Source organism: Nesoenas mayeri, assembly GCF_963082525.1.
Source record: "Nesoenas mayeri genome assembly, chromosome: 4".
In the NCBI taxonomy this organism is placed as follows: domain Eukaryota; kingdom Metazoa; phylum Chordata; class Aves; order Columbiformes; family Columbidae; genus Nesoenas; species Nesoenas mayeri.
This window is the reverse complement of record NC_137540.1, coordinates 7,724,195-7,747,087: the sequence shown is the minus strand read 5'-3', so window position 1 is coordinate 7,747,087 and position 22,893 is coordinate 7,724,195. Positions and strand designations below refer to the sequence as shown.

Sequence of the window (22,893 nt, the reverse complement as noted above, 5' to 3'; positions counted from 1 at the left end):
GAATAATATGGCTCACCTCTGAAATGCTTTTCTGAACCTAATGAGTGACTGGCTAAAACTTAGAAACACCAAGTACGACCTTTTGCGGGGTCTGGTATTTATTTATTTTTCCGGTTCTCTTTAGAAGTGTGTTAAAAGCAAACAATCTGCAGCAGTGAGTCAGAGAGGCTAATTGTATCTCGCACAAAAGATCCACAAGCTTTTTCAACTCTAATTATTTCTCTTCTGCTTTCACTGAATTCGTTGCTGGTGAGAGGTGCTGGGTGAACAGTCCTAACGACTGATATTTTCTGACCACAGCTATGTGGAAGTAGCACACTGCAGTGACCTTTCTCCGCTTTGCTTTTCTGCTGAGAGCAAATTGTAAGGCTGTTCCTTGCTAAGCATGGGCTTAATGCTACCAACTCGTCTCACACAGATTATCAAATCGTCTTCAGGTAGTAATGACCTTTGGTCATGGTGCACATGGGCCAGATCTGAGCTAACAAACTGTAAAAGGATCTATATCCCATTACTAAACCACTATCCGGTCTTACTCATTAACATTTTAGTGGCAAAAGTTCAAATGAGTTATTTCATTAATAGTCATGAAACTAATTACATTGAAATGCATCTGTCAGTAGTAAAGGCAACTGACTTCTGTGCTTCTGAATAAATTCACTCTGTATTAGGAAATGTTATTCTGCCTCTCAATGAGAGAAATACATTGCAAATCATGAAGAGGTATTAAAAAGGAGAATGCAGATGTGTCCTAAATGTGATGTGCTTGATGATGCCATTCCCTAATGCAATCAATTAATTAAATGAATAATCAGAAGTGTGTTTGAGTAGAGGAGGGGTCTTGGGCAATATTTTGTACCTTATTTCCTTCCTCAATCACTGAAATGTCTGCAGGATAAGAAAGGTAGGGGGACAGGAGAGTTGTCATTGACTTTCATAGAATCAAATTCTACCCAGTGTCAAGATTAGTGTGGCTATGTAGAAAATAGACATGAGTATACTGAGGAGACCTGACCAGAGCCCACAAGGTATCTGTTCAAGTGATTTTTGTAAGCATTTGGAAGCTGATTATGACTAGGGACGTGGTCAAGTTTTCTTTGCTTGAGATCACAGAAGAGCTTGTGATGCAGCAGCTCTAGTTTCCTGAGCAGTTATCTGTCAGCCCAACACTGCAATGACTCGTTTCCTGAGAGTCTGTCAGTTCGTCCACCACATCACTCCCGTGCCCAGTATGGGCATGTCGGGTCAGGTCTGGTCCCACTGCTGCGGTAAGAACTGTTAATGTTGCTGTCATCCCTCCTTTCCCATGTCTTCCTGAACCTGCATGTGCTCCACAGGACACCGTGGAGGCACACACTTCAAGGTGCCTACTACCTTTAAGAACGGAAAACAAAGTTGTTCTTGTCATATGATCATTTATGGTCCAAGAGGTGTTTAGTAGGGCTGGTGAAACAGCCTTTTCCTCTGCTTGTGTGCGTGTAGATGGGTGAGCAGCTCCATGTGAGACCCAGGAACAGATGTGGGCTAAAGGTGGTTTGTAGACAAGTCTCAAGGATTTCCAAACCACTAAGCTGTTCCCCTCTAGCCACAGGTTGAGAGTTGGCTGGATTGACCCCAAAGAGAGAGTTCTTAGTTCAAAGAATCATCCATGAGCACCGTATTTATAATCCTAGACCCAATGAGAAATTGCTATATAGTGTAAGACATATTTATCTGTGAGTGAGTGGAGGAAGAAAGGTGAAAAGCCATCAATCAGCTTCTGCTAATTCTTGCCATTGGGCAGCATTCCCCTACAGAAGGGACTCAAAAGCAAAGATGGGAATGCGGCCAGCTCTATTTTTGTACCACAGTCTCCTGTCTGTAAAACGGGACTGTTCTTTTCTGGAGAGAAGTGGAAACATTAAAGAGTGTGAGCAGTAACAAGGTTATACAGGTATTTAAGGTAGATGAACCAGTTTGTATAGTAATTATGGGCTGAAGTCAGCTGCATTTACAAACAGGAAAAGTACTGTATATAAGCATATAGTAAAAGTAACTGCTAGTTATGACTGTGAATCTATCCATATTAAGATGTCTTTATGTGTCTCATGATGCTATGGCATTCCACACTGGTATGAGAAGTTAGGGAAAAAGATAGTTTTCCCTCTTGGCTTTGCAATTATATTTGTGTTGTTAACAGGCTCTAGCAAAGACAGTTGTGTTGCAGACACATTTCAGGAAATGCTGTTTCTAAAGTTTAAGAAGACAAAGCAGATCTTGAAAAAAACATTGTATGTTTGTTTTACATCTGGGCAGGAAAAGTGAGATGCTTCAAGTGGCCTACAATGAAGTTAATGAGGTGGTATTTACATACTGTATCCAACAAGCCATTGTAAAACAAAGATCCAGCTTGTTTACTTTTGCTCCTAGTAAGTCCTGGTTTCACCTGTGTTCTTCAGACTTACTCTAGAGTCTTGTTGCAAGAGAAACCTGCACTGGAGTAACTATAATGAAGGAGTTACACAATGCAGATTCACAACGCAGACAACCTGGCACCAGTGCAATTATGGTCTTGTAGTAGTCAAGAATGCCAATGAAATGAACTATAATAGGCTCAGATGTGTTGGGCAGGCCAAAAATTAATAGAAAAAGACAAACTGGGTTTTTTCTTTAGTAGAGGGTGCCTTGCTTTTACCTCCTGTGGAACGTTCCCCAGCAGGCTGGGCTCTCCTCAGCTTGTCTCAAGAGGAACCTAAGTCATAGTGGGACCAGGGGTGACACCACCCACGTTCAGCGAGTGGGAGTCACACAAGCATGATCTGCAGGAAGGGAAGCCCGCAGTGATCTCTGTCCCTTTCCTGCAGTGACCTCTGTCCTGTTCCCTGCTAATGACTCTTGTAAGCATGCAGAGTTTGTAACTGGCTTGACTTTACTCCTGCAGTTGACCCGAGCAGGAACTTGGTCAGGTGTGTAGTTCCTCTCTTCAGATGCCTTTGTTTAACTCACTCTTGGAAACTGGGCCATGTGAATTTTTTAGATGAGGAACAGCTTTTTCAAATGTTTCTTTTTCACTTAGTAAGCAATATATAGTCAACATACCACATGAGGACTGGCAGTCTTACCAACCAAGTGAGCAAAGAACAGTGTTGAGCACTTCAGAGATACCACAAGGAGCCCCAGGGGTGCAGAACAGACTTGTTCAACCCTCCTCTGCCCATCAGGAGGTCACACAGGAGGAGAAATCACTGAAAACTGATCTGTCCTGTAAGAAAGGTTTCTTAATCAGGAGAAAATATTGGCAGAGGGACTTGAGAGAGTAAGAAATAAAATAAGATTGTTAAAGCTGTCAAGTTTTGCTAAGTTAGGGATGGCAAATGACAACAACAGTATCTACCAACTAACAAGCAACTTTTCCAAAGTGCTCTGAAATTGCAGGGGATTTTCCATTAATGCCCCTGAGCTCCGGACCAGACCTTAGCGCTTCTCTGGCAGCAAGAGAGAGGTGCAGTCCCTTCCGGCTTCTGTGCAGTTTCACCACTTACTTGGCAGTGTTTGGCCGCCTCGCTCTGTTATTTCCCACTGGGCCTGTGCAGATAAAGAGGACAGGATACAAATATGTTTGTTATTTGACAGGCAGTAGAGCAGCTTTGCCTGCAGCATTTATGTTTGGCTTGCAGTTGCTGAGCTATATTTCCCAGCTGTGGAAATAGATGCTTTCTGCCCAGTTATGCCCTAAGCAAGGGTTGTTCTCTCCCCTCCCTGCCCAATAAGTTGCAGTAACCTATACTACTGCTATTTTTTCTTGATACATGTACAGTCACAGGTAGACAATCATGTGGAAAAGCAGACTGTGCTTCTTCCACCTGATCGGTGCAGGTCTCTCCGCACCACCTCAGCCGTGACCTAAGCTGACCTGACCTGGAGTGAGAGAGTGACTCAGTTAATTCCTCTTCAGCCCTTTTGGCAGCCGCTGCAGCGATGGCTGAGGTTGCCAAGTGCCATCAGTGCAGTGCTGTCCTTTTAGTAGGTCCCTTGGGACAGGGGTTGAGATTACCGAAGACTTGTCAGCATCAGCTGGTAAAAACTTCTAGTTGCCAAGACCTCCAGCTCGGATAAATACTGTTATCTCTAAGAACCAGGCTCTCTTTCTCTCTCTTTTCTGCACAGGCGGTGTAGGACCAAACCCTGAAATGTTTACTTTCTACTGTGGTGATGCATAACAAATGCCACTGATCCAAACCAAGCCAAACAAAAATGTGCTCTTATTACAAGTGACATATTTACCAGAAATGGGCTAGCAAATAGTTTACTGTTTAATATCCAGAAATACACTGTTGTCAGCCAAATCAATGCACTGAAGCAGCAAATCATTTCAGCAAAATAAATGAAAAGAAAGAGGAATCTGCACACAGGCACAGCTTGGTGAGTTTTTCCAAGTGATGGGTTTCAACGTTTTCCTCTGAGTTGCCTTCTGAAACAAAGCCCTTTAAACCATTTGTGTAGCTTCAGGGATGCAGTGTGCTGAGCAAAGCCAGGCTTGGCTGGGGGTGATGTAGTAGCCTGGTCTTAGGTAAACTGCAGTGCTTGGTCCTTCTGCTGGTGGGGCGAGGAGCACGTGTGGGACAGGAAGTGCAGTCCAGCAAACTGATTACACTTCTGCTATGAGTCAACCCCAAAGGAATGTTAATTTTAATTTATTTGTTTCAGGTTGAGCTACCAGCATTTACTGGCGCAGCCAAATCCTCTGGGGCTGCAGAGCACTGTGCCAGAGGCAGGTTCAGTATCTTGCCAGGGACTGCTTTGGGATCCCTCCTGCAGCCTGTCTCAGGGTGCAGAGCAATGGTGCGTGTCCCAGGCCTGCTTCTCCCAGCTCCTCGGCACCATGTCAGGCTGGTTTAGACAGCTCTGGTCTTCAGGAGTCCTGAGGACAGAGACCAGCCTTGCTGCTGGGGCTGCAGGGCTGCAGAAGAGGATATAGCAGCTGGGCTGGGTGGACAGTCACTATATGTCTGTTATATATAGATAGATGATATAGATATAGATAGATAGATAGATATAGATATGCTTGCAAACTTACTTTTCCTGTCCCCATTCCTTCTCTGAATTTCTCTTCCTTGCTGATAACTCTGCAGGTCTTCTCAGGACACAGTGTGCAGGAAGGTCCCTGTGCAGAGGATTGGCTCTGTATTGTTGTTTCTATGCTGTAATGCTGCATAGGAGCCTCAATCAGAATTTCACTGTATACGTCTTGCTCAACAAATCCCAGCCTTGCAGCCTGGGGGGGTTTGTGTTGGCAGGGCAAGTGCCAGAAAGCAAGGGAGAAGCTTTTGCAAATTAAAGGTGCCAGGTTTGCACACTTGCTCTGCTCTGTGGTAGGGTAGAGGTGAGACTTCTCTGCCATCTCTGTGCATCACATCCAGCCGTATCAAACACCATCGAGCCTTTCTCCTCCAGGGTCTGTGCTCCTAGTGACCACTTTCAGTGTCACCCTGGAAGGGATGGGGTGCAGGCAGGAGTGCCCAAGCCCAGTTTTATTTTGTAAAGGACCTGCAGAGTCATGCAGCCCCTCACTTGGTCTTTAATTTTTTTTCCCCAAACTTTCCAAGACCCATGTTTGAAGCAGGCAAACCTTTTTGCGCTTGGAAAGCAGAGTGTCTCAGAGTTCGGATGTCCTCATGGCTCAGAGTCATTTTCCTGCCAACGTGTAGTCATGGCTGGTCTCTGTGGGTTTGTTCTGGTGCCAAGAAAAGTGGAGAGGTTATCTACCTTCCTCACCTTCCCCCTTGCATGACAGCAAACTCAGCCAGACTTCCAGGTTTTTTTTAATAGGCATGTAGCAGGGAAGAGTTGTGTGAACCTATATAAGGCATGTAGAGATTTTTTTTGTTTGGTTTTGTTTTTTTATTTGTTTTTTTTTTAATTTAAAACATACGTGGTTAGCACACACTGAGGATCAAGATAGTCTTTCAGACCTTGCGATATTTGCCACCTGCTGTGTTTGTTGTGATAGATTTGCCCCAGCCTGCGTACTAGAGACTATTTCTCACTGTTATTTTGTTATTGTTTATCATTTAATATGAATGCAGAAATTCTTGGTCATTTAAGACACCTGCTTATTCCCTTTCTCCTTCTCAAATTAAACAAGGCTGAAAAGTACGACTGTATTTAAGCAGAGGCAGCAAAACCTTTTCCTGGTCTTAAAAATGGAAATGGCCTGCGTAAGGCAGCTGCGGTATTTTTTTAATTTTTTAATGCACAGAAGTGTGTTTCCATTTCATTTGTTAATTATAAAAGAAGATTCACCAAGGAGAGTCTCATTAAGCAAGTCAAGGAAGGAAGGAGAGAGAGAGAGAAAAAGAAGGAAAGGAGGAAAGAAAGAAGGAAAGAGAAAAAAAGAAAGAAAGAGAGGAAGAGAGAAAGAAAGAGAAAGGAAGAAAAGAGAAAGAAGAAGAAGAAGAAAAGAACCTACCTTCAGTCTATAGCTGACTCCCAGCCATGAATTTAGTTTCCTTCAGATTTTTGGTTCCCTGTTTTTCCTCCATTTTTCAGTCCAGTCCTGACATCTCTAGCAGAACCCTGTGTTTTGCCCTTGGGCACTCTGTGAAAACAATTTAGTAACTTAAACATCAGGTATGTGGTTATTTCACATGACACACACTTGTAGCTCAGGGAGCCCCAGGAGCAGCGATGGGTGCCCAGTGGGTGCCCTCACTGGCAGACAGCTGAGGGGACTTTCATGTCCCAACCTTCTCGCTGCCTGTCTGTCATCCTCTTCGTCAGACCTGTCAGAACAAAATATTTCTCCAGCCCGGTTTACCTCTTTGTAAAGTGTTTAATTTGGGGGAAACGGAGATTTTTTTGCTTTCCAGACACGCTAAGAGTCAGTGTGGGCTGCAGCATTTGAGCAGTGCTGGATGAGCTGCCCTTGCAGGAGGCTGACCTCATGAAGCCACTGAAACATCTCACACGGAGCTTTGACTATAGCTCTTGGTCCAAAATTGTGCCCCAGAGAGGCCATTTGAAGAGCTCCTGAGTTTTGTTGGGGAACCAGCTAAAGAGGGAAGGAGCCTTCCTTGTGTGAAGGAGCCTTGGTCCTGTTGGTTTCGAGGAGCCCTGGATGTGGAGGGTTTTCCAGGACTGTTCACTCTATCCAAAATGGACTAGCATACAAAAATAAACCATGCCAGCTTCTCTCAGGACATCAAGCGTATATTCTGGCACTTTTCAGTTATATTAGCTGCAAGATTATGAAGTTTCATAACAGGACTTTCACATTTTCATTTTGGCTGCAGGATGTACTCCAGAAGGCTGCCTAATATGCCACCCTTATGGTTTAAACCACTCCATGGTTTAAAATGCTTCAGGATACCACATTGAGAAAGAGAAGCAGCTACATGAGAACATTTCTCCACTGCTCTGCTGGATAACTTCAGCCACTAAACTCAGGCCAATCATTAGCAACTTTTTCTTGATCCCAAGGAGCTCCCAAACTCTTACTTATGAACAGCTCCTGTCACCTGTAGGTTTTAGGAGGTCTGATGGAACCAATTCATTTTCTTGAGCCTTCTCAGGAAGGTGGCAGCCTGGCAAAGGCTGTGAGCAGCCAGTTTAGCCAAATCATTTGAATATAGTTTTATTTGAAATTTACAGTCTTTCTGTGAATGCAAATGTAGCAGTGCTCTTGGGGCTTATGTGGGGCCTCATTCTTCTGTACTCACCTGTTTTGTGAGTGAACCCATTTTCTTTAATTATTATTTAATGGGATCATTTAGCATGTTACCAGCAGTAGTATTATCAGTATTATTTGGTTTTTTTTTTTCAGTACTATTGGTATTATTTAACAGGATGGAGTGGGAATTAGAAGTGAGATTTATTCTTCTCATCATCCAAAGAAACAAGGCATGAATAAAATGGAGACATGAATAAAACGTTACAGTGCTATAGGGAGTTTGGTGTATATCAGTACAATATTTAAATATACAGACAGAAGAAGAAAGAAGCACCACAAGCTGATTTAAGTCATAAGAGCTGGTACTGTTGTGACTGAAGTCTAGTTATGTCCATCATCTGTTTTGTAGCCATGTAACACCCTTGTTTTATTTAGGACAAAAGCTGCTGGGGTGGGGTGGGGCAGGATGGGTGGAGTGGTGGCTATAGCAGAGATTCAGCGTTTTTCAGAAATGTGGATGAGAAGCTCAAAGCTGTATTATAAGAATTCAATCCCCAAAAGATCAAACTTCTGCAACAACAGGTTTGATGCGCCTTTGAACAAGTCACCAATGTCTTGTGAGATTGCTAAACATCTAAGGCAGGGAGCTGCTGATTCTTTTTGCTGATATGCCAGGTAGCTAGAGGGACTAAAACATAAACCATGGGCTGAAAACAAATTATTTGCAATGTGTTGCAAAACTGAATGTGTTTTTGCTTGGCCCAACTTGCCGTGCTTGCTGGCCTCTGCTGGGGCGAGGACACAGGAGCTGTGCCGGTGTTGCACAGAGGAATATTTTTCATCAGCGACCTTTCTCTGCCACTGCCCCCTCTGCCCATGCAGTCACCTCGGTGATTTGGGCCAGCAAGAAGGAGCAGAAGGAAGGGCTGCATTGGACATTTGCATGTGAGCTGGTCACTCCTGCCCTGTGCTGATTGTGTGGAGAACAGCAAAGCAGAGGTCTTGCCCAAGGCCATTGCCGCTGCTCTCAGCACAGGAATGGACTGGCCCCAGGGCAGCACTGCTGTGGCTGGGGTGCAGGTGGACACAGGGACACCTGTCTGTCTCTAAAATATTTTTGTTTTCAGTGGGCCGGAGTCCCAGTGAGCCAGAGAAATTAAAGAAACCTTATAATGGCATGGGAGGGGAATCACTGGCATAGGTCCCTAAAATGTGAGTAGACTCTTTCCCCTTGGCGTTTTGAATTCCGAGACTGGCTGCCTTTTGGAAAACATGCTGGAATGAAATCTCAGTCCAGTTGTAGAATAATTGTGAAACTCTCTGATATGCATTTATAGTGCACTTGCACTCCTGAATCTCAGAGCTGCAGCTAAAGGAAAAACAACAACAACAAAAATAACCAAACAAAATCCAAAACCAAAACAACAACAACAAAACCACCAAAAGAAACAAACAAAACCAAAACAAACCAACCAAACCAAAACAACCAACCAAAAAACACCAAACAAACGAACAAAAAGAACCCAAACAAACAACAACAAAAAGCAAAACCAACAAAACCAAAACAAAACTCTGAAAGCAATAAACACCAACAAGCTACCATTTGCTCTAGGGTGTCTTGAAAGTGGGAGAACTTATTCAATACAGTGCTACAACTTTTTCTCTGGGCGCTTAATTTAGTTGGGTGGTAAATATGCAGTTGCATTGATTATTACCAGCCTCAAAGAAACAGCACTTACTTTCCCCAAGGAGAGAAGCCTGTAAAAGCAAGTTGTTGTTAATGTGAACATAATGCACTGAAACTGGAGTCTGGGCTGTGGTGGGAGTGCTGCAAAGAGCTGCAGCCTTCAGAGCACCCTCTGTGAAAATAGTATCTTTGGGAAGATCACTTTCTTCCACCTCTCTGTTGCCTGCTAGATCCTACACACAGGTGCCAAGTGACTTTTATATTCCCTTTGCAAATGAAGGAGGCAACAGAGCAATGGGGCATCCTTGAATGAGGTACTGATGTCAATGGGTTTGTGTGTAGTTGCGACATCTGGTCATAACATGATACAAACAGTGGGTAGATGCAAGAGGCAGATTTATTGGTGCTCTTACAACAGCCACATGAGATAAAAGTAGTATTCTGTTTACTAGAACGTTTTTGGTTTTTTTTTCACCTCTGAATAGGCCAGCCACAAATTAGCAATCCTGCCACCGAGAGAAGTTTGAGCAAAATCTACAAGTTACAAAAGTATCAATGGTAGATAATCTAATTAAGAAAAAGAATAGCAAAAGGAATACGTTTGGAGGTGGAAAACAAACTTTGGTTATGTGACCTTTGGGAGAAGACCAAAGGTCACATCATTTATTTAATTTCTTTGCCTTCATGGGAGGCTACTTTCTGTTTAAAAAAAATCTGAAATGGTATCACTGATATGCTAACAGGCTTTCCTGTTCATTTGCAGTAATCTGGTTCTCCCTTTCACACCTTAATGACCATGGCCATTAAATACTGACTGTTGCTGTATTTGAATTGTTTAAAAACATATTTATTTCCTTCTATTGCTCCCTTTGCCTGTCCAGAAGAGCTGAATGGCAATTACTCATGGTAGTGCTCCTTTTCCTTCTTGTGGTATCACGTGTGCAGCCACTTCCAGTCCATTCTGGAGTCATCACCTCGTTTGTCTGTGGCTTCTTTCCTTTTGGTGTCTCCTATCTTGTAACAGTCCCCTGTGACCAAGGTTTAGCAGAGACTAGGACAGGCAACTCTCTGTGTATGTATAACGCTTTAATGTTGTACTTGCTAATCCTTTAGTAACCTGGACTCTTTATACTGCAGTGGAAAGTGAAATACTGCTAAGCAGTTTAGTATCCCATCTAATTAGGTGAGGGGGTGGCTAAGGGCAGGATGCAGTCAGCCGAGCCCTTGCAGCTGGAAGCAAAAAGAAAGACCCAGATTCTTTCATTTGGGAGACCTGGTGAGTCCTGCCTCCTCTCAAGAGAGGCGAAGGGGCCTGTGCCAAGCACGGAGCTGTCAGCAAAGGTGGAAAGCCAGAACAAGCTGTCACAAACATATTGCTGGCGGGACAGAGATAAGCTACATTACTGCCATGTACTTTGCACTGCCTTCTGCCACGCCCGCTGCTTTATTCCTATTGTTTTGGGCTTGTTCAGGATTGCAAGTGGGATGTCTGTAGGAATGCTCAAAAAACGGCCAGGCTATGATATTTAGTTGAGGAACGGATGCTGGTGATTGTTTGCTGCATTCCTCTGAACCATCTTCATTTCCACTACAGGTTTAGGAGTGTCATCCTGCCTCTTAAATTTTATCTGCATTGGATCCTGAAAACTCTGACAGTAATTAGAAAATTATTTCTACTGTTTTATTGCTCACAGTATTTCTCACAGTGTTTTATGTTCTCTCCTCAGATAATTTTAGCTGGATTCAAACCAGTTTGCCTCATCGTTTATCTTTGAAAGGTTCTGCTTTAAAGTTACTGCCTTGACTGATTTTGAGTAGAGTGATTCTGGATTTAACAAAGAAGCTATAGGTCACAGTCAGTGACATGGGAATCATGAGGAATTGAAAGTACTGGGAAATTCATTACCAGATTAGTCTGGGGACTGAAGCTGCCACTGGGAATAAAAAGCGTAAAATTCTCACATAAGTAGTGGTGAGGTTTGGTTCATGAAAATGCCATTTGATAATGATAACACAGCCAGCTAATGCACAGAGCTGTCACACCTTCCCTGCTGGTGGCTGCGGTGGGCGAGCTGCAGAGCACCGTGTTGTATGCACACCTGTCCCCAGCTGCTCCCTGGTGCAAGTTTCAAGCTGTTCTGAAACACCTTTGTATTTGTCCTGACCTGCTTCTCAGTTGATTAGGGAGGAAAGTGGCTGTTTGGCAGGGCTCTTTGTTTTAGAGAGGTGGTTGGAAAGATTATGGCAAGATTGCCCCATATTATTTTTTTTTCTGGGTTTCGCTACTTTCCTATCAGTCAAGAGTTAGGTGCAGGTTTGCCGCAGTGTTTCTATCAGCATCCTTTCTCACTTGATATCTCAGTACCAGACAAAGGTCAGATGTCCTTGAAGATTTTATTAGATACATCAAGCAGTCCTTGACATCATGTATCAGAAAGTACTGTGGGACCAGTCAGAGCAGGCAGCTGTTCTCCAGATGACCTGATTTTTCTTCACTGAGAGGTGCCGGAAAATATTCTTCCATTTGCTTCTCTACCAAAATGTCCTTTTTTTTGAGCTCTATTCTCTCCCTTCTCTTCCAAAGGGCATGTGAACATTTATGGGGTTTGAAAGCAAGACATTTTATTCCACAGTTCCATTACCACAATGTCACTGGTACCAGTATCCAGTATTTAATTAGTCGTAGGCCACAAAATGGCTTTGCTGGCTTGCTCTGATCTGTCTGTGTGGTTTTAGGCCTTTAGATAGGGAGGAGAAGGGTGGTAAGTGTATATTATAATTTATTGTGCTTTTCAGGCATCCTCTCAGTTTGATTTCCTCCGGGATGATTTAATGTTTTCCGGCACTGAAAGGGTTATGAAGATATGATCCTTTCCACAAGCTGGTCACCAAGCCCTGGCTGTAAGTGCTCACTTGTACATGACTTTTGGCTGCCTTGTTTCTAAGGTTGCGCTCTGCTCCACGGGAGAATCTGGCATGTCTTTTTTGGCTGGGAACGCTCTCAGAAAATCGGAACGGTTTTTGTTTGTTTGTGTTTTGCAATCCACTGGCAGTTGTAGCAACATCATTTTCTGAGGTTGTATTGCAGAAGGCTGGAAGGGAGCAACGTCTGCTGTAATGTCTTCTGGGGTGGATAGATAGAAAAACAACACACTGCTTGCAATCCCTGCATTTTCCGTATTTCATTTTGAATGACTGCTTTTTTACTAGTTAAACATTTTTTGAGATCAAACAGACATTATTTCCAAGTCTGTTTACGAGTTGCATTTGCAATGGTACAGAGACCTGACCATGCCACTGTGGTGCACAGGCTTTCCTGTGGACGCAGGGGCAAAGGTAGCTTAAGTAAAATGTTCTTATTGATGTGTTACTTGTAGCATTGTCTTGTGTCGTATTAAATAAATATCTACCCCCAAAGCAGTGAAAAAAAGCAGCACTTGTCTATATAAATAACATTTGTGAGTTGCTTCAGGGATCTTGCTGGATCTGAAGGCTCAATGTAACATTGATGTACTCCTTTAAGTATAAGCTTATTAAATGCCATATCTGTTGATTGGTTTGATCAGATAAAGCAGATCAAATGAGTAAGGCAGTATGGAGATCTAGTTATGTTATGTTATGTCTAGATGTCATACCTCCACTTCATCAACCTTTTCCAGGTGAGATGTGGGTACAAACAAAATAACTTCAACTGAGTAAGATGCGGGTTAGTAGTCCCTAAGTTCAGTTGCTGTTGTGTTTACTTGCTCCGGGTTTTTACTGTGGAGGCCAGAGGTTTAAATTTACATTGATGAAATGAAAAGTGAAAGTACTGTAGCTTTTCATCAGAACTACAGTGCCCGTGACCTACATTAGTTTCTGTGCTCTCTGCCATCTCTCCACCGACTGCCTGAAAGCCCCAGCAAAGCCTGGAGAAACCCATGGTGGATCCCAGGGGACACTGCGACACCCCACTTTGTCACCTGTTACAACCCCAAATCTTTGATCAAGAACTAGGTACGTTGTCAGAGCGATACAGATGGAATTAGCAGAGGCTTCCTGCAGAGAAGGAGTTTCTCCTACTATGCTTGATCTGCTGTGAAGACTATTAACAGGGACAGAGATGGTCATCATTTTGCCAGTAGGCTGCTATGAGTCTTTAGGGGCTAGATTGAGTTCTTGTGGTTCTGTTGACATAGATCTGGGGGGGTTTGTGCAAAAATAGTTGTTTAGTTATGATCAGTGTCAGGAACAGTGAAAACAGATGGTGGCCCATCCCTGGGGTGGAGTGGTAGCACTGGAGATGGGGTGTCAAAGGCTTCTGCACAGGCTGGGCAGTGTCACCGGGGTGCCAGCTGGGTAGGAGGGTGCGATGGGGCTCACCCTGGCCATCCTGCCCATTGGCTGCAACTTCCACTGCTGCCTGTGCAGGGTGGAGACTGCGGGATGACTGTTGTCACTGCAAGCTCAGTCCCACCTGCCATCTCCACTGGATGGGTCCCCATTCAAAGCATGATTTAAAAGCAGAGGAAACCTAGGACAGAGCCAGAGACGAAGCTGATTTGCCTTCACTGATAACAAAATTCAGCAAGCTGGTTTCAAAACCCAAAATTTTGGAGCTTTTATTGGTTAGTTGGTTGTTGGGTTTTTTTGTTTGTTTGTTATTTTCTGAAGCACTTCCCATTTGAAGGGTAATTTTATCTTGTTATGTTGCTTATGTTTGACATTGTAGCTTATGGGTTTTTAAGGGTTTATGATTTGTTCCACTAAGCCTATATGAGGTTTATAAAGAAGAAGGGACTTCATATACTTGGGAGCTGAGTTTGCCTCTTCTATCTGAAAAAAAAAAAGTCCCTGAATTTTAACTTCATTTTCTCACCTTTACACTTCTCTTACATTTTCCCACTACAAAAGGAAAGCAAGAAAAATTTGCTGCTGCTGTTTTTGTCCCTAGCTGCACACACTTTATGGCTAATACCTTGTAACACGTTTATTCTACAAGCATGAGTCTGACAAAGTGCTGGCAAACACATTTTAACAAAACTAATGCAACCATCAGGGAGATGCAGGACATGAGCCACCTCCCCTGCTGCCTCCACATTGCTGTGCCCTCGTCTCTTTGTGTAATGTTAGGGCTGTTGCCTGCCCTGCCAATGGCACGATCTGCTGGGAGCACTTTCCTGCTCCTGGGTTGGATTGAATGCAATGTGAGGGGAGGCTCGAGTGGGCACAGCCCCTTGCTCCCCTTGCTCCCCAGGGAGGATGCCCAGGCATAGTGGCTGATGGGCAACTGGGGCCATGTCCAGCCAGACCTCCAGCTGGACCATAGTGGGCTGTGACTTTGTGATTCACCACAAAAAAATAGTTGCTCTACTCTTCAGAGGTAGCTGGGCCAGCAGCTTTGACCCTTCCTGCTCCGATCTGGGCAATAGGGGAACCCCTGGGCTTCAGGCTGTGCCTCGGCTCGGTTGTTAGCACTAATGGAGCAAGGAGTGCGCACACAAGTCCTTCTCCATCCTTTTTGGCTAAGTTGAGCTTGGGACAGTTCCTGCAGCAGTCCCTCTGGCAACCTCCCAGCGCCGCGTTTTCTTCCGTTCCAGGGATCAAGGAGCTGGGTTAATGATACAGTAGGGACATAAATTGGGTGATTGGAACAGGACCTCAGAGAAAAGGCAGATGTGGGGTATAGCAGTGCCGGGCTGGGTGTTGTTCCCGGGACGCTGGCTGCTCTCATCTTCCCGCAGCAGGGAGAGGGGTGCATGGGGAGCCGCCCTGGCCCCGGGGAGGAGCGCACACCTGAGTGTCCCACAGGACCTGTCATGAGGAGGCTGAAATGGTCTTTTGAGAGGCAGGCTTTAGAAATCAAGGGATCGGATGATCTGTGTGAGATACATCCCTGTTTACTCTCTGATAGCTTGTTACATCAAAGACCATCATCAGTGAGTCACCTACCCATGTGTGTGTGACTGTCGTCATTGCTGCTCTAAATATAAATGTCAAAGCATATTGAGCTGTAGGAATAAATCAGACTGTGTTGGCCTGTCTGTATCGGACAGCTCTTCCCCTTCTACATGTCCTTCTCTCACTGTTACTAAGGCTGGTATGGTGAACGCGAAACAGCTGCAGAAATCCAACACAAAGCCAGGACTACAGGTTATATTTTCATATGCAGATCTGGCATATCCACACTTTGGATCTTTTCTTGCTGGTTCTGTCAAATTTGCGTCTGGGAAGACAGAGAGAAAGGTTTGCTTTGACAGTATTTCTGATGTAGAAACACTGAGAGACTGAGAAGAGTTTTCACACCTTTTTTTATACATGCAGAATGTGTGATTTTTAAATAAGCACCAGAAAGAAAGTAACTTTGCCAAGGCTACCAGCCACTGCTTATGAACCGTGGACATGAGTGTGCTGTGTGATTTACACTGCATCGGGTTAAAGCACTTTAATTAAACTCTCAAGTTAGGAGTTAAAAATATGAACACAATTGGTTGTTGTTTTCTCTTGAAAGCTGGGAGAAACTGGTAAGAGAAGTACCCTATCTCTCATCCTTGGCTTTGTTTTATATTTTTCTTCAGTAAAATCTTTTATAGTCAATAAAATGGTGAGGAAGAAGGCCAAAAGAAAAACATTGGAAGCCTGAAATTGCCTGTTTACTTGCCAGAAGCATTCTGCTCTGGCAACTGCAGTGTTTTGGTGTGGTTGTTTTTTGGGGGTTTTTTTAACCTGTTGTACTCCCTTGACAGCATATGCAGAAGTGTTAATGAGTTTAAGACTCTGATTATGCAAAGTAAATAGATCTTGATAAAAGAAGTTTCTAAAACTCTACAGAATGTACATAGAGGGTGATAACATTGCTTCACTTCACTATTCCCCTAGTGAGTGCTGTTATGGGGATAATCCTCTGTTACCTGTTAGACAATAGTTAAAAGATCTATGGCAAGGTTGTCCTCTGTGCATTCCTGTAAGGATTTTCTTTAAAGAAAATGCTATGGAAATATTAGATTTCACAGCCTATATCTGTGTCTGTTTCAGTTTACTCATTAACATCAGAGAGCGCTACAATAATGACTCAGGCTGCTATTTTCAGGGGAAAAAATGGCAACAGTGGATCTGGGCTGAACCCACTTCCTTGAGCAGCTCTGCAACGTTCAGGGCTATTTCACTTTGCATCACAGACACTGGGATGTCTCACGCTGCTGTGCGTGAGGCTTACCCTCAGGCTTTGGCCCCTTATTTTAGATTGCTGTGGTTATTTCTACACTTACAGTATTTTATAAACAATGTACTTCTGTGGGAGTCAGGATTTATTACTCCTTAGCTGTCTGTTTGCCATTGCTTTGCTCTTCGGTTTGTTTGCTGCCCCTTTCCCTGCTGTGTTTCCCCATGTGGGGCTGGATGGCTGATCTCTCCCTGCTGCCCCAGTGGGCTTTCCTGGGTGGGACTCCCTGGCTGTGAACCAGGAGGAGCTTTGCTTCTGGTGGGATGAATTTCTTCTGCCTTCCTTCGTCAGCCCCAGTTTCTGCCTCCCTCTTCTCAGTTATACTCCTTTTCTTCTTTCCTATGGCCATTCCTCTGCCCTATGCCAGACCTAATAAAGGATTTCAGCTTCTAAAAAGCACATCAGTGCACAAACCTTCATCCATCCTCGATAAAACCCATCACCTCTCTTTGGTTTACCCAGTGCAGATGGACAAGCAGAACACATGGGCTGTGGTCCAGGGGATGATAATAATGACAGTCCTAGTATAGGATTTTTACAGGAGAGTGACCAAAGCTCTGTGCCCATGGGTGCAAGAAGCATCTCTCCAGAAGCTTAAGCAGGGAAAGGATTTCAAGCCTCTTCCCCTTCCACGCTTTCCCAGCTTCACGTCCATCTCTTGACAACCAGCTCCCCTAATTTGCTGCCACACTCACCTTTCATCCTTTCGCTTCTGTTTCTCCCATCGTGTCAGCTGCTTCCACCTGTCCCCTTGGCTCGTGATGCAGCCACCTCTGTGCTCACGTCCTGGAAGATCTGCCTCACATCTTCAGCCTGTAGCCCCAAACTCTTGCCTTAGTTTCTTGTAGTAACCTCCAGCCTGAGCAGAGCATTTTATACCTTCTCCAGAAAATTCCTCTCCCTCCCTTTTGAGGGAAAGAGCTGGCAACTTCTGACAGGGAAACATGGAGTTGTATTCAGTAGAAACAGTACTTAGTCCCTGAATTCTGAAAATGTAGGAAGGTGGGAGACAACTGTGAGAAACAGAAATGGCAGAAAAATGTGGAGGATTTGGCAGCCCTGTCTTTATGTCTACTGTGTTACTCTGCAGAACAGAATTGAAGACAAACATATGAATGTGCTAACATTGAAGTTATTGGATACAAGTCTGCTACTGAATTACTTTGGGGGATTTTTTTAGTTTCAAGGTTGATTTTTTTGTCATCATTCTGCTCTATTTAGTTTCTTTTCAGATAAGAGTAATGAAAAGTTACAGCACTCCAGAACAACTGCAAAACTATGTCTTTAAAAGTGCTCGTTTGATATTTGCCTCCTTTGGCTAAAACCTTTATCAGATATAATTGAATGCTATCAGATTGCCATTGCTTTGTGTTACCAGCCCAGGAACCAGATTGTAGTCATTAACCGTTCAGGAAAATCCATCATAAAAACACTGGTAGGAAACTGGTTAATAGCAGTCTAATACAGTTAAACAGATTATCTTAAGAGTACATACCTCTGCAACCCGTTTATAACTATATCACCTAGACTACCCAGTTCTTTTAGCCATTATTATGCTTCAAAGAGGGGAAAATCCGAAGTCCTTTAGATGCAAAAAGTAAAAGTTATCAAAAGTTGTCAGAAGGTGTTGAAACAGAGTGATGATTTCAAAATCAGCCTTAGTTATTCAGTATTGTGCTTACCTCTGATAGGAGATAATGCAACTGCATTCCTCCTTGTCTGAAACCACTTGCAGCTTCTCACTGCAGTTCACATCGTTCATATAGTCAAATCTTCTCATGTCTGCCAATACAAAGCTGTGTACTGTGGGAATACCAGTTACCATCATTGCAAATAATGATGACTTCATTACAAAGCTGTTGAAAATGACCTAAAATGTATCTGCTCTAATGAATACAACGTAACTATTGACCTAATTAGACTGACTGCACGCACAAAAGATAGTTTCTGTAGTAAGAAGCAAGATGAAATGTTACTTTGTATACATATGTAGAGCATCTTGCCCAGGGAGTCCAGCAGAGCACAGACCTGAACTAGCAGTTCATTTTGACTGGTCTTGTTTTCTTGGTTGGGACCTGGAGTCAAACCATTACTTTGACATCTTGGCTGTAGTTGATCCAGAGCTGAACTGCTACCTGCCTGCCTGCCCTCCCACACAATATCTCTACCTATTGCTCTAAAATCCTGACCTTCTCCCATGCCAGCCTGCGTAGCCCACGTCCTGTTGGCAGCCGCATGGCAACGCTGTGTTGCTGTCTCTTCCCCTGCTCTGAGATGTCTGTTGTCCTGCGCTGCTTGAGATGTCGTCCTGTGCTGCCCTCCATTGCTTTGGAGCTCCACGCATGGACCAGTGCAAGACAGACCTTTCCTGCCTGTGGTATGAGGGCTGTTCACAGGAGCGTGGGGGTTTGCACCCCCCACAGAGGTTGGGGGTTGGCACGGGGCTGCCTCCTCTGGGGCCCCTGCACATCACCTGGCTTGAGCAGCCACATGTGTGCTGGTCTCCACACCTTGTTGTGTGCATATCTCCATGCCCTGTTGTGTGCATTGCTGTCTGTCTGCACTGAGTGTAGCCCAGATGTTTGACATTGAAGGGGCCGAAGCACTCAGAGCAGATATCTCTCCCCATGCTCTGGGGCAGATGGAAGAGCACCACTGACTGTGGTACAGCCCATCACGCTCCCTCTGCCTTCCCTCACCCAGGTTGGCCGTGGGCTGCTCTGCACATCGCTACTGAAGAGGGAATGAAATGGGAACATGCTCCAACCTCACACTGAGAGTCTGCTTCTGTCCCATAACCCATAAATCTTGGCTTAAATGTTAGGTGGTTCAGTATGAGCAAGCATGGGTTGGTTCATCACTACCCAAACTGGTTAACAAATATTTACTGGCCCCCAGCCAAGCTAAACTGCAATCATGATATTCCCTTCCCTGACTGTAAAATTTAAGACCACAGAAATGAAAATGAATGCTTTTTTCTTTATTATGAGATGAATAAGGGCTGAAGCTTTGTGGTTTTCAAAACCGAGTTGTGATAAACATTACCATGGCAATTAGAGAATCTCAATGCACAAGGTGAGAGGGCGCTAGTTCTGTGGTCATCTTCATCTTCCTAGGGCTGGGTGCCAGTGCTGATGCTAAAGCTCACCCAGGGGACCATGGGCACCAGGTCCACCCTTCTCAGCGCAGAGCACCAGTCAGAATTTCATGCAGTTACCTGTGTTTTGCAACACAGCTATAAACATGTCAATAGAAACAGAGGAGTTTCTAAGTGGGCAGAAAATGGCGTGCTGCTGCATGCAGACTGATACGCCTCTGTCTCTCTGGACTTCCCTTTTACTTAGCTTTCAAATGCACATAAAACTCATCACCAGTGAAGGCTATGTGTGCTTTCTTTTTACTTCCGATCAGATGTGCTGCTACAGCTCTTTTTAGTTTTCGTGGACCTCGTGAGAAGACCCTTGTCCATTGAGGAGCTTGTGATCCATGTACTGGTTGCCTTCAGCAGGCACAGATGTGCTGTGCTGTGGTGCACATATTCCTTGCCATGGGGTACTCTCAGCCATCTAATTGCAGTGGAAGAGCCTGGAGGTGGCACCTACTTGGCATCAATAGTGACACCATAAGCACATTGTTGTCTTTATATTGAGGTGAAGCAACATACTTTGATATAAACATCCAATTGAAAATTCTATAAAAGCTCTAAAGATCACAATGCGGGTGAACCTCACCTGATGGGAAGCCCAGGCAGGGTGCCGTGTCCTGGTCACAGGTCTGTGTGGCGCTGCGTTGTCTGGGGATTCCAGCGTCAGAAGGAATGTAAGATCTTGTAACTTGCTGCTGCCTTTTCTGGGATGTTAATGAAGCAGTTACCTTTCTTGAGAGTGTTTGTTGTTCTTCCTGGGGTCAAAAAAGAACCAGCATCTCTTGCTACAAAGTCATAGTCCCACTGATGTTTGTGGAAGTAATTATAGATTTTTTAGAGAAAAAACAGTTTCTAAGTATATGCCCATCAGTTACACCATCGTTAATGCTGTACATCATTAAGTTTTAGTCAGTGTAATATTGTGCTGTTTGGAAAGGAATTCCAGGCTGAATCTATTTTTGACCTCGGATGGCTGATTTACAATTAGTTATAATTGAAGAGTTCAAATATTTGCCGATTATTGCTGAGCTGGACTACTATCCAGCAGTTTTAAAAATAAAACTTGCAATTGTAAGAGTATCATTGAAGCTCCTTAACAAGGCCCTGCTTGACCTTTCAGCAAAGTCCCTGGTTTTCCTGAACTGGCTCTTGCAGGCAGGGTTTGTGCAACAGGGCAATGCCACCCAGGTATGGTCGCTGCTTAATGGTACTATTGACCTCTCCTTGCTGGTTCTCCGCTTTTCAAGAGGCTCTTCATGATGTGTTGCAGTGCTCAAGATCTTTAAGTGTCTTCTTGGACAAAACAATGGGAAACTAAATTGCCAGGTAGCAAGGAGCCTGCAGGAAACAAAAATTGATGTGAAAAATATAAATGAACTACAAAACGTGATCAGCTCGTTTACGAATCAACTGTGTTGCGCTTCAAGAAGTGTGTCTGGGCTCTGCAATATCTATTCTCTTCCTCTAAGTTCAGTCTTTGGACATTGGGGAAGAAAGGGAGCCAAATTTGGCTGTCCTTTTCCAGAAATGCCCCAGGTAAGTTTTGCCTGCACCTGGCCCTGTGTGCCCACATATATGTTCGTATACTATCAATAATCTCAGATGGGCTGCAGGAGTGTCTTCAAAAGAGTTTCCCTTCAAGGAAACACACAAGCCCTTGGCAGTTATGTGACTCTGCTGTGTATCTAATACTAATTAAACCCTTGACAAGTGTTTTCTGGTTTTGTTTTGCAGGAAAAAATCATTCCTATTTTCAGCTCTGTATGCTGCCTTTATATTTGGTGGTCGGCACCTAATGAACAAACGAGCAAAATTTGAACTGAGGAAACCACTAGTGCTCTGGTCCCTGAGCCTTGCCGTCTTCAGGTAGGCGTTTCTTCACACCAACTGCCTTTGACTGTAGTCTATGAAGAGGGTTTGGGGTTCTTTACATATAACAGCACTGCTAATGTGACAATAAGCTCACCCAGAAATGGCATTTCTTTAGCTCTTCTATTCGGGGTTATGTCCTGATCCACTTCTCACCATCAAAATTATTCCCTTTGACTTGACAGATCATGCGTTGGTTGAGAAGGAGGGAAATAAATAACCTTCTTGAAGAGCAAAGGTGAAAATAAAGAGGGGGGATGAGAAAAAGTACATTAAGATGATAGTCTTGTTCTCCCTTACTAGTTAGTACTACATTTATATGGGTGCCTATATGGAATATTTAGTCAAGACACTGATTTCCATTACAGTGAGGTAAACAAGTCACTGCTTTAATGACAGGTAAATTAGGTCACTGTAATGGAAATCAGGATCTCACTTCTGGTTATTCCATCACAAAGAGCTTGTGAATGTAGCAAAAGGGAAGGCTATATTTTAGTGATGCACATCTCTCTAGCTGTGTTTTGACACTGTATCATCAAGTGTGGGGAAAGCCGAAGTCAGATTCTTAATAGTTGCTGAAGTCAGTAGAACTGAGCAACCTAAATTCTACTTTATCTGCTTGATATACTAATTTTTAATGGGGCTGAAGATAAATGAAAAACTGCTTATAAAAATAGCCCTTACAATTGAACATTTCATACAATTTACTAATAACAGTACACAGAAGACCTGAAGATTATCCTTCATTTTAGTGCCTATTGGGAGTTATAGTTCATAGCATAGAAACCATTTGCAAGCCATTATCAAACACTGATAACTGAAACTTTTTCTAATATCAATATAATAATTACTGATTATATTAGTTCACAAGTACATAGAACAGGTTTGCTTACTGAGCAGCTGTGAAGGGTTCATGATTTTTCACAGGATGGGAATAGTTTGAGCTGAGTTTCTACAGAGTAAAATAAAGCACGAATGGAGAAGTTTGCTTGTTTTTGTGGCTTTTGATTTTTTCCTCCAAAATCATTCTATCATATTGACACTTTCTAAAACTCTAGCAGGGAAAAATAAATTGTGTTTCTGTATTGTCTCATCCAACTAGGACATGCTAACAGAAGAACTTTATGTTGACTTGATTTTAATAGTCCATCAGTACTTTAAAATAGATATCCTAGTGCAGACAAAACTCTGAGCAGTCTGGATAACTAAAAGAGCCAGTTGTAACACTGTGAAAATGTATTATTTCCATCTGGTTGCATGTGATGCTATACTTATGGCTGTGTGTCTAATAAAGTTTTGCTGTTAGGGCCCTGTAAGCAATTGCCTTCATTTGTTCCAGAAAC

General features: G+C 43.6%; 1 protein-coding gene across 1 annotated transcript in view; it reads left to right on the top strand.

The window, feature by feature from the left end:
* ELOVL6 (ELOVL fatty acid elongase 6) overlaps positions 1–22,893 on the top strand; it is a gene marked incomplete at its 3' end in the record, with an annotated part of 74,222 nt that overhangs the window by 29,803 nt on the left and 21,526 nt on the right. Inside the window, exon 2 of the mRNA XM_080344068.1 lies at positions 21,416–21,547. Within this exon, the coding sequence (XP_080200194.1) occupies positions 21,416–21,547 (132 nt within the window). The remainder of the gene's footprint in view (positions 1–21,415; positions 21,548–22,893) is intronic.